This window comes from Eschscholzia californica, unplaced genomic scaffold (assembly GCF_041429995.1).
Source record: "Eschscholzia californica isolate CP2 unplaced genomic scaffold, dmEscCali1.0.p SCAF_4, whole genome shotgun sequence".
Taxonomy (NCBI): Eukaryota; Viridiplantae; Streptophyta; class Magnoliopsida; order Ranunculales; family Papaveraceae; genus Eschscholzia; species Eschscholzia californica.
Window position 1 is genome coordinate 57299142 of NW_028238461.1, and position 13018 is coordinate 57312159.

General features: G+C 34.2%; 1 protein-coding gene across 1 annotated transcript; it reads right to left on the reverse strand.

The window, feature by feature from the left end:
* Positions 1 to 8399: 8399 nt before the first annotated feature.
* On the reverse strand, positions 8400 to 11851 carry LOC147546754 (protein trichome birefringence-like 33). Its single transcript, XM_086632644.1, has 5 exons — positions 11131 to 11851; positions 10701 to 11037; positions 9468 to 9639; positions 9140 to 9339; positions 8400 to 9047 (listed from the first exon to the last, which is right to left on the reverse strand). The coding sequence occupies exons 1-5, from the start codon at positions 11351 to 11353 to the stop codon at positions 8549 to 8551; spliced, it is 1431 nt and encodes a 476-aa protein (XP_086488770.1). The 5' UTR covers positions 11354 to 11851; the 3' UTR covers positions 8400 to 8548.
* Positions 11852 to 13018: the final 1167 nt, after the last annotated feature.

The following is a 13018-nucleotide window of genomic DNA, read 5'->3' on the forward strand; positions in this document are numbered from 1 at the left end:
TTTCAAAAATAATCCTAATCCAACCCAATTTCGGATCCCTAGGTCACTTTTCCCATCTCTAGGAAGCCCTTACTTTAAATAATCCCTCTTATACCCTTATATATATATGTAAGAGAAGATGCCTGGGTTTTTTCCTTCCATTTATATCTCTTTCCCTCCTCAAAACTTTCTCTTTCCCTCCTCAAAACTTTCCATCCATTTTCTCTCTCCTATATCTGGTCTATCCTCCATAAGAGAAAGAAATCTTTCCTTCCATTTCTCTCTCTCATCTGTATCTCTCTAACAACTACTAAGCTACACGGATCCGGAAATATTTACAGGTTTGAGTTTCCTTATCTTCATCCCTTCATCTTCATCATAAACCCTCATCTTCATCTTCTTTGCATTTTGCTTAAAACAACATAAACCCTCATCTTCATCTACATCTTCATTTTCTTTGCACTTTGCTTAAAACATCATAAACACTCATCTTCATCTTCTTCTGTAAATTTTTCGTTTTCTTAAAACATCATAAAACTTTCTTCTTTATTTTTTCGAAACATAAAAGTTTCTTTCTTCTTCTGTATTTTTTTTTCATCTTCATGATCTTTATCATCAACACCATGATTTGTTCCATGAACCTTCTTTAGTTTTTAGAGAGTTTGTGTTCATCTTCATCATCATTATCATTATCATCAACACCATGTTTTGTTCAACCATGTTTTGTTCATTGAACCTTCTTTGTTCTTCATCTTCATTTCTATCTGAAATTTCGTTTGGTTTTTACACTCATATTTTCTGACACAACAAGTTATGTCCTAAGAAAAACCCAATATGTTTTCTGTTTTCATAATTTTCATGTGTTCTGTTTTCATAAATTTCATGAAACATATTGTCACTTCCACAAACACAAATTCCTTTGTTTAGAGTATTTTCGGAAGTATATACTCATGTTTTCACCCTGTTGTGATTTCATGTTATCTGTTTTTCATATATTATTTCATGAACATATTCCACTTCCACTAACACAAATCGTTTTGTTCAGATTATTTTATATTTACAGAAATATATATTGTTGTGTTTATAGGTAGTAAATATTGTCTGCGTTTTTCACATAAAAATTCTTCCTTTTAAGAACATTACATTTGAATCATGATGCATAAAATTTGTTTTTGTCAGTTTGTTAGGAGTATTTTCTATTTTCGGAAGTATATACTCATGTTTTCACCTTGTTGTGATTTCATGTTATCTGTTTTCATATATTTCATGAACACATTTCCACTTCCACTAACATAAATCTTTTTGTTCAGATTATTTTATGTTTACGGAAGCATATATTGTTGTGTTTATAGGTAGTATATATTGTCTGCGTCTCTTTAAACTTTGTGTATCTGAAATTTCGTTTGGTTTTTACACTCATATTTTGTGACACAACAAGTATGTCCTAAGAAAAACCCAATATGTTTTCTGTTTTCATAAATTTCATGGAACATATTTTCACTTCCACAAACACAAATTCCTTTGTTTAAAGTATTTTCTGTTTTCGGAAGTATATACTCATGTTTTCACCTTGTTGTGATATCATGTTATCTGTTTTCATATATTTCATGAACATATTTCCACTTCCACTAACACAAATCTTTTTGTTCAGATTATTTTATGTTTACGGAAGCATATATTGTTTTGTTTATAGGTAGTAAATACTGTTTGCGTTTTCTTTAAATTTTGTGTATCTGAAATTTCGTTTGGTTTTTACACTCATATTTTGTGACACAACAAGTTATGTCCTAAGAAACACCCAATATGTTTTATGTTTTCATAATTTTCATCTGTTCAGTTTTCATAAATTTCATGAAACATATTTTCACTTCCACAAACACAAATTCATTTGTTTAGAGTATTTTCTGTTTTCGGAAGTATATACTCATGTTTTCACCTTGTTGTGCTTTCATGTTATCTGTTTTCATATATTTCATGAACATATTTCCACTTCCACTAACACAAATCTTTTTGTTCAGATTATTTTATGTTTACGGAAGCATATATTGTTGTGTTTATAGATAGTAAATATTGTCTGCGTGTTTCACATAAAAACTCTCCCTTTTAAGAACATTACATTTGAATCATGATGCATAAAATTTGTTTTTGTCTGTTTGTTAGGATTTGTCTTCGAACCAATGCATTTTCAGAAACATAAAGTTATGTATTCTCAGAATATATATTAATTTGAAGACATTTTTTCTACAACACTTGCATATGGAGGTTGACCTACAGCCAGATCTGGCACCATTGAGGGACCGACCACTAGTATCTGAATCTTGGGGCCCTGTGTTTACTCATATTGGTCAAATATTTGATGGAGGAGTGAAAGCCTTTCATTTTGATAAAACTTTCTTGTTCATCTGTATGTTTTCATTAATGTTTCATGTTTTTCAGATTTCATGTTTTATTTTACTTCTTTGCAGGTTTGGAGAAAGAAATTGATGTGCTAAAAGCAAATTAGTTAATTTCGGAAATAATTTCTTTTTGGATGTCAACAAATTCAGATATGTTTCCATTTGAATGAGCCAATTTCTTTTTAGATGTAAACATATTCAGATATGTTCTGAAATACCTAAAATGTGTTACTTGCATACGAAACTTTGTCTACATTAGCCAACATATGTCCTGTTGTGCATGAAGCATATTTTAATATGTTCAGATAATAAGACATATATTTTGTGAAATATTTTACTTTGTTCAGATAATAAAATCGTTTATATGTTCTTCAAGGTTAAGGAGGAGTTGGAACCAGAGAGTGAAGAAGAGACAAGATTGTTACAATGCAGTGAAAAGTTGGTTCTTCAAGTGAATATGGAAGACAAATTATCCTTTGTGATTGTCCACAATATTTTGTTATGAATATTATCTATTTTGCCTTCTACCTAATTTTTAGATGTTTTAACTTTTATTTCTGAACTCCCTAAAATTTAGTTTTGTGTTCGAGTATATTATTATAACATAAAAAATATTTCCCACTTCAAAGATTTGTTTGAACAAATCTTTGTTTGTTCTCAATAATTTATTTATTTCCGAACAAATTCATATATGCTCCAAGGAAATTTACAACCTCAGAAATATTCCGAACAAATTAGTTTTTGCATGAAGAAAATTTACAACTTCAAAATAGAAATAGATTTATCTAAACAAATCTAGATATGCTCTAAGCAACTATTAATTTGCTCCACCAAATATTAAGTTTCTTCGACAAGTTTTATATTGTCTTCCGTATTCACTTCAAGAACCAACTTTTCACTGAATTGTAACAATCTTGTCTCTTGTTCACTCTCTGCTTCCAGCTCCTCCTTAACCTTGAAGAACATATAAACGATTCTATTATCTGAAGAAAGTAAAATATTTCACAAAATATAGGTCCTATTATCTGAACATACTAAAATATGTTTCATGCACAACGGGACATATGTTGGCTAATGCAGACAAAGTTTCATATGCAAGTAACACATTTTAGGTATTTCAAAACATATCTAAATATGTTTACATCCAAAAATAAATTGGCTCACACAAATGGAAACATATCTGAATTTGTTGACATACAAAAATAAATAGCCTCATCCAAATGGAAGCATATCTGACTATGTTGACATCCAAAAATATATAGCCTCATCCAAATGGAAACATATCTGACTCTATTGACATCCAAAAATAAATAGCCTCATCCAAAATGGAAACATATCTGAATATGTTTACATGAAAAAAGAAATTGACTCATCCAAAATGAAAACATATCTGAATTTATTGACATCAAAAAAGAAAGTGTTTCCGAAATTACCCGATTTGCCTTAGATGAAGCAGATGTCATAGTTGGATTTTTAGTGATTTTCTTTGATGTTACCATAGCGTAAAAATTTCTGAATAATAAAAAATGTTGATTACATATCAATGAATGTAAAAGGCAAATCAACCATGATAAAAAATCATACTTAAATGTAAAGAAGAAAACAAACAAGTGTTCCAAACACTAAAAATCTTCAATAGAACCCTAAAATATCAATCTGTAAAATATGTTGTTTCCACTAAATATAGAACATAAAATCAATCTATCTATCAAATATATATGCTCCAAGCAAAGATTAAGTTGTTCCTGCTTTTCCGAAATTGCAAGTAGCACCAGCAGATCATACGAGCTCATTTTTTATCTATTGTTTACATTTTCCAAACTTTGTTTTTTTCAAAATATCGATACAGATGAACATATGTTAAATTGTTCACAAAAATATCTACACCATGACACCTTAATCCTCCAATCCTCTAACATATGTTAGATTGTGATGTCCCTTTTTTCTTATCTACTTCAACGATGACTTTCTCTTTAATGTCGATCTTTTTTCACCCTCGCACAACAACAGATTTGTCGTTGCAGCAGACAAATAATCAATTGTCTACATTAAAAAACATTAAACATATAGTAACATACAAGTTATGAACATTTAACTATATGCAAACAACTCATTTTGACTGCTGAAAACATATTTCTTCAACAACAAACATATTTACTGATGTTTCAAATAATAACAGGTTTTATCAACCAAGACTTCTCTTACCTCTTCCGTAGCATTCCGGTAGATATATAAACACATCAAAGTATAGAGACAACACATGTTGATATGTTTAGAACAAATGAAATTATGTTTTTTAGAAAAATTATATGTTTTCAAAGTTAAAGTTTACTCATCTGATAAACATAATTTAGGGATATGTACACTGAATTTTTACGGGTAAAACAAAACATATTTTAGTATGTTTAGAGCATATGAGTATATGCTCGGAAAAAACATAACTATGTTTGTTTTAGTTACCTGATTTGCTCCTAAAAATATAAGTTACATTTAAACTGTATTGATGGGTCCTTATTCTTGTTGTCTTTCGCAATTGCTTTATCTTTTCTGCCTCTAGCAGCAGCAGATGTCTCCTTGCATCAGACAAATAACCAAATATCAGTACAATTAGAATCATCAAACAAACAATAACAGACAAGATATGAACATTTAACTATATGCAAACAATCAATTTTGTATGTCTAAACCACATATCTTTCAACAAAAAAACATATTTACAAATGTTTCAGACAATAAGAATGTTGTATAGACAAAGAGGTCCAATGCAACAGAGAACAAAATTTTTTTTACCCAGTAAAACACCCAAAATTCACCAACAAACCCCTGAATGTCTGAGACAGAACCCAAAATTCACCAACAAACCCCTGAATGTCTAGGTTAAAAACCAAAATAACTACAACAAAACCATAAATGTTTGAAACAGAACTCAAAATATCTTCAACATGTGAACTTGTTTACAAATGTATTGTGGTTTTGAAAAACAAACCCTCAAGTTTTGAAAACAAAGAATAGGAATAAATCTAACATAAAGTAACACAAAAACCAGAAATGTTTAAACCAGGATCTTTTATATGTAGATCTGAAGAACAAACCATCCAAAATGAACAAAATTTGTTAAAACATATCAAATGTGTTCTGAGAAGACCTAAATGTTTCTACATATTAAATATTTCTGAAGAAAAAATCTATATTGTTAAAAACACATCAAAACATGATGAAGATCTTAAGAAACATGATGAAGATCTTAAGAAACATGATGAAGATCTTAAGACAAAAAAACACATCAAAATCTTTGATTTTGTTGAACATGATGAAGATCTTAAGAAACACCCACATAAAATTGTTGTGTATTCAACAGTAACTCTTTCTTTTTCTCCTAAAAATCGAGTAACAAAACCAAAACCCTAACAAAAGATTTTAGATACCCTAGTTTTTTCAAGATCGAACCGATGAAAAATCGAGTAACAAAACCAAAACCCTAAAAATCGAGTAACAAAACCAAGATCGAACCGATGAAAAAAGCTTTTTCAAACCGGAACCCTAACAAAAGATTTTAGATACCCTTAGTTTCTCTAGATTTCAGACGAATTTTTGATAGAGATGATGGAGATTAAAGCTCAAAAACGATTTGCAGTGAGAGATAAGATGGTTTTTGGTTTTTTAGAGAGAGAAAATGAGAAGATGAAATGAAACGTTTATGTTCGGCTATGAGAGAGTAAAAGGCATGCGTCTGACTTTATGGGACTGCTTCCTCTTTTTGGGCGGGAAAGATTTCGAAAATTTGGGCCAGGACGCTATAGTCTTTTCTTTTTATAAATGTGGGTAGTGGGGTAATTTTACTAAGTGGGTTTTTTTCTCATTATTATTTACCACTGGGCCAGATCCTCTCTTGACTCCAACATTTTGGGCCTTATAATAAACGCCTCTTAAAAGTATTGACCCTTTCTCCTTCTAGTCATAACCACATATATATAACATCTCAAACTGGTCATTCTTTGAGTTGGTAATCTTAAGAGGGACAAAATGAAATAAATCCATTAAAAGAAACCAAACAAAACCACATCCTAATTAGTACTAGTATTTAACATCCTATCGAGCTAGCCCACAAAAATTATATTTTACTAGTATATTCTTAATGGCATATGATAATGCAAGTGTATAATCCAGATCAAAGGACCATGGAGTAGTGACTAAACAAGAGGTTCATGACATCCATCAGACTAATAAGTTATATACATGTATTTTATTCAGCCTTTCACCCACCTCCACCAACTAGTAGTAAGTTCGAGAACTAGTATAGAATCCAAAATCACACAAGTGGCCGGGGGTTCATTCATCCTTAACTTTTTTTCAATTTCCCTACCCTTTTTTTTTTTTAAATCCTAATTAAAATATATAACTTCATACTTAGTTAAAGTTTAACTATTGTTACACCCCCACTAAGGTTAGAAAATGGTTCAGCATCATATGTTGAGTATAACTAGTAGACAATATTGTAAAATATTGTATCTTTGAACATGATTCTTGACGCAAACTCATCAATAGCAGAATAAAAAAAAATATATAAAAGGAAATCGATTGGTACCTATTTGAATGGTCTTTAGAGGATGGATAAAGAGAACTAACTAGATTGACACACAAAAAAAGGAAAGAATTTCAACTTATATATCCAAAAATGCATAGTTGTTGAGAGTACAAGAGGTCATTAGAGAGAAGCAGTCTACATCAATATGGATGTCGGAATCGAAGATACTAGCAGCAGCAGTGGGTAAGTGGGGTTTTTAGAAGCACTGATTCCATCTTCTTTTTCTTTTACTATATTGGATTAGGACAACCCATATATGACACAAAAATAGGTCTAGGGTTGCATAATTTTGGACAAAGAAAAAAAAAAATCATGTTGTGGCAACTCGTTCATGAAAATGTAAAAGAATCTAAGAAAGAGAAAAGTTGGAATGATTTTGGTTTTGGTAGGTGTGAATAAGAAGAACATAGAGAGATGCAACTGTCTGCACCATATTCTCTGTTTAGGGTGAAGATGATGAGTGTCTTCAAGTTGGAAGGTACTTGAGTTGAGCCCCAAACAACTAACACTTTATTCTTTGCAAGTTGATACACAAAATACCATCAAGGACTCCACCCTCCTCTCACCCCCCAACGACTTGCATCTCTCTCAATTCTCAACAATCATATGAATTGCTTTGTTCTTAGGGTGATTGCTACGGGCACGGAAGAGGCTGCCGATGTCACATTGTTTTGTCTCCTCGGAAGATAAAGGGGAGAGAGACAGAATGGAGACGAGAAGGGGGTTATAGAAAATGGAAATGCTAAGTGTAAAAAAGATTTTTGACAAAATCCTTGACTCGATGAGTCACACGGCCACACGGGTAAAAGAGCGGTCCAAATCAAAGTCAAACTTTGAAAAACTGTCTTTTCAGTGAAAATGACCAAGTCAAGAATTTTTTCTTTCTGACACCTCCCGAAAAGAAAAATAATAGAAGAGACTACAAAAGTAACCCACCCTAGACTTTCTATCAAGAATGAAAAGTCTACATAGAGAGAGAGATGAACTAAAAAATAGAGACAATTGATTTTGTGTAGGTCTGCAGTAGACATTGACTTGTAGTCTCTTCTACCGTTACCCTACAGTAAAGACACAAGCAGCAGTCACCGTTAGCAGTAATCACCATATCAAAGGATCATATTGGGTGCTTTCATCGTGCCTCTCCATAGTGTTAATCACGATCCCTTGAGCCAAATGTAGAGGGTTTCAACAAAGAAGAGGGCTCGAGGGAAAGGGGCACATTTGACCATGAAATAACACTTGATCTGATTAAGAGAAATTCTATAGGCATCACATAGCTATTTAAGTCAAAACCCATGCGGCCCAGTGAAGTGGGCGCCCAAGTGAAAGGCGCTCAGGGATGGCTATACCTTGCTTGAGGTCCATAAGCTACCTTAAGCTGAACCTGACTGAGCAAATGTATAATGAGACAACCAAGATTGAACAAGAGAAAGTTAGGCTTGAGGACGAAAAATCTATTTCTTTGATGAAGATTTCTAAACAGAAAGCTTAACCTTTGAAGTTAAATGCTATGTACTCAACATAACAGATTGGCCTATATAGCTTCAACAAATAATACAAATCAACCGAGAATCCTTCTTCCGTTCTTCTATGTACCAAAGAACTTGGCATAGAGGAGCTCATTCCATGTATCTTGCAATCCAGGCAAACACCAATGTGTACAATCAGCATAACTTACTGGATTCGCTAACTGTGCTGCTGTTAACGGGCTCCATTGCTTCTTGTATATCGATGTATGTGCATCCTTTCGATACTCTGATAATTGGGTAATGTTTAGAAATGTTATGGGTACCTTTGATTTACTAAATACTTCTCCAATCACACTCATTATGCTTTTTCGCGAACCACTTCCCCAGTATGAAGGATCTTCTATCGGACTAGTCTGATTATAACAATTTCCATCTTTATCGCCTCCCCAGTCAACACTCCGGCCATGGGAAGGTGACATGCTTGTGAAGAATACTTTGCTCTTCTTTGGATCTGCATTCTTCTCTAACCATCTTACCATACTTTTCATGGCCATTCGATATGCATCTTCTGTCTCCATCAGTTTGATGTCTTTTCCGTCTTCGAAAGACCCATTCTGCCTGATAAGAAATTGAATTTGTATCAAATAAGATTGTATAGATCGAAATAGGATAGATAGCGTGGAAATTCAAAATTTAAGGCTATATCTTACAATATCTTAAATTTCGAGCCAGTCATCCACCATAGATATGTATTGAAGACCAAAATATCAGCTCCCTTCCAGAATTTACCGTGCTTATTGATTGATCCTTTTCGTACGATTCTTTCGTTCACTCTATGGATGACAGCGTTATCAGAGTTTGATTCAAGAAGAAATGGAGCCCAGTAGAACTCGATCGTCGCATTATACTCCTACACAATCATGAAGCGAAATCCAGATATATATAAGAAAACTAGTCATCCTTGAGTTGAAATCAGGAATATGCTTAAGAAACTACTGCTGTTTTTTATGGTATGAATATAATCTGTTTTCAACATACTTTAGCTGTAAAGACTGTGAGAGAATCGAACGTTTCCATGGATTTGGCATGTTCTGGGATCAATCTGTGTAGGAGACACACCATTGAAACATACTGACCCCGATTCAAAGAGTCACCAACGAACATCATTCTCTTTCCTCGAAGCGCCTCTAGCATCCTAGTCGCATTGAAACTGTGTAAATATATACAAGATATGTCATTGAGGTACAGAATGGTTTCCGCTACTCGAATTATCCATACATTATGCTTTGGTGATATCTAACCAAACTCTAATTAGGCTACTTGAGTATGAAAATATAAAATAATGTGATCAGTCATGGCGGCAAATACAACCACCAAAACTCACAAGTCATACCCTTTCTTCTTAAATATATGTGAGCTGACTACAACTCATAAAGGCAGCACTTAAATGGACCATCATCATATTCAAGTTTAGTTCATTTTGGGAGATATAAACCTGCTCCCCCTTCCTCGCAGCATACATATATATGTTCCAGATTTTCCAAGGCAAAATTCTATAGGCACCCCAATTTGATTATAGGGTACTGGCATTAAGAAAAATCAAATCCTGTAGGCTATATATAGGATGTTAAATGTGCCTATTTTCAACCCCAAAACCAATTGACAACCGCAGCAATATTCATAGTTATAATTGTGACTTATTTCTAGGTGAGATCATTCTCACATAGGAAACTCAACATGTTTTCCCTCAACTTTTTACAAGAATATTGACTCTATGCCCGTCCACAATCCTGGCCGACCGACTATTGCGGTCTGGGAATGTGGCCTGGCCACACTTGCGGGATTGCAAAGTATCAACTTATTTTTTTTCATAGATCTTCTCTTTTTCTTCTTCACAAGTTTTTTTTTTTGAGAAAAAAAAAACCTCTTATAGATCTAAATTTCTCCACTAATCTTCTGACTTTCTTGTTATTATACTAATTTTCATAAAGTTCAACCTCAATGGCCAAAGTCAATAATTCTATTGAGTATAGCTAAGTTTGTGCTGCCTATAGCATTTATTTCACTGTATAATGCGAGGGAACCCGAAAAGCTAACTAGACTCCGCGAAAAAATCCTATTTGCCGTGAGAAAAAAATCCGATGTGGTTTACCATTATCATCTATTGTCTATCTACTCTCTTTCTCTAAACAAGAATAAGAAATTGGGGAAAGTGGATAAGAATGAAGATAAAAGAATGAAGATAGTCGAGGGTAGCAAGAAAGAACCTACCTAGGAAGAGAGCAAGAGTGAGGCTTCCATTTCCAGAGTTGATATTCCCTGTCAACCCTTCCATGCTCTTTACATGTTAACTGGGGCTGTATGTATGGACATTCCGATTCCTCATAAAGAGGCCGATTCAAATCGTCTCTTACCCACTTCCCACTAAACACGTCACAATATTCCCCTGTTTCTTCTTCTTCTTCTTTTCTTCTTCTTCCAACTACTAGTGTTAGTACCTTTTCACCTTCATCACTACTAACACTAATCCCTCCTCCGGCAACAACCACCGCATCATGATTCAACCCTACCCTTTCCTTCTGGATATGTCTATCGTCATACTTGTCCTCTATCACCAAAAAACAAATCATAATGGGATTAAACCTCTGAAGAATTCGAATTCAAATTTCATTCCAATTTGAAATTATAAAGTAGAACTCACCTGATGAGATTAATGGTTGATGATTTGATGATAATTCTTTTTGTTGTTGTTGTTCCCGGCGATGATGATCATGTTTATTGGATATAGATTTGAAATCGTGGCGGGAGAGAAGGAGGACGAAGACGATAAACCCTATTAAACTGAATATCAGCAAGTAAGGAGAAGAAAGACGACTTCGGGCACGAATTCTTCTTACAAGACGAGAGATATTGTGGGATTTCATTTCATCTTCTCTCTTCTTTTCTTTTCTTTTCCCCAAATTTTCTGATTCTTTTGCCCACCTGATCGTTTTTCGAACAACAACTCTTCTTTCAAAAGACTCTCAGTCAGTCGTTTAATGGTCCAGATTCTATTAATAACTACTCTTAACATGGACCCAATAAATGTCATGTGAATTGGAAATCCCGACAGACTTTTAACCACGTTTCATAGTCCATGATTTCCCCTCATTATTCATTTTCGGTCCAACCCACAAAAATATTAAAAAAGTTACAACAACGTCGCGTCTACTTCTCCAAAAGTTATACACATGTCAGATTTCCACATAAAACAGGAGCAATTGAATTGAAAGTTACACAAAGAAAAAACGGTTGAATCGAAAGTTTCATTGTCGGTTTTCAGAACATGTCTGATAAACCATTTTTTGACATCGTCACCAGACACAACTACTCTCTATTTTGTGATCATAACACTTGTTCTTTTATTTCTTCTTGAAGGCATTGTGTGTTTCCCAAAATGTTAGTTCTAGATAAAAGGAAATAATGAAAGAAGAAGTGAGACATAAGAACAATAATGAAAAAGAATAATGTACGTAAGGGTGGGGTGACTTGGATTAGAAGTGAAGAAACCAAAAGGAAGACATGAAATGTTAACCAAATTCTAATATAATAGTAGGAACAGGTAGAGGTGGGAATTTTGCCCATAAGCCCGAACCCGCCCACGGGCACCCGAGCCCAACGAGGACCATGGACGCCCGCGCCCGTCTCGGGCACAACCCGCCCAGCCCGCCAAATTTTGGTGGGCGGGCATGGGTTAAAACCTCTACCCGCGCACCCGCCCATGCCCGCACCCACTTAATCTCACCCATTGATAACCAACCAAATTACATCAACTTTATGGGTTGATGAAGCCCAACCGTCCATGTTGCTAGGCTTAGTTGAGATGGTAAACAAATATGTTTAAGGGCAATCACACGAACCCAATGCATTTCCAGTGGCCCAAGAGAATTCCTAGTTGAATACTGAAGTAGTTTTTGGCTTTGAGGGAACAAAAAGTGGGATAAGTTTTATTATATCTCATGAGAATTCTTCATTAGTTTTCAATGTGAGATTAAATTCCTAAAAGAAACAATACAAATAATGTCTAGTTTTAATCTCACATTGTCTCTTTAGAATCAGGAAAGGTGTTTGGAGATTTTATAAAAGGAAAGGAAAAAGTGAATTTTTTCAAGTCACGAGATTACCCGCTACCCGCCCGCCCATACCCGAATTACCCGAGCTTCTTAATGGGCTTGGGCGGGTAATGGACAAGGCAAATTTTAAAATTGCCCGCCCGATTAACCCGCTTACCCTAATAGCCATTGAAATTTTGTGCCCGACCCGCCCAGCCCGATGCTTCAAGTGCCCATGGGCGCCCATACCCGCCCAATTCCCACCCCTAGGAACAGGTAAGTAGGAGAAGGTGGGTGACTGATGCAACCAACCACTAATCACCATTTTAGGTTAGCGCTACATAAAAGACTTCATTTGGTCATATTTCATTTTCAACTTATCCACCAACTAATAAATTAATTTAGGTATTAAAAACATTTCTACAAGTTGGTAAAGAAGATCGTGCGTACAAGTCACATACTATTATTAAGTGAACAACTAGAAAAAACATCTCATCA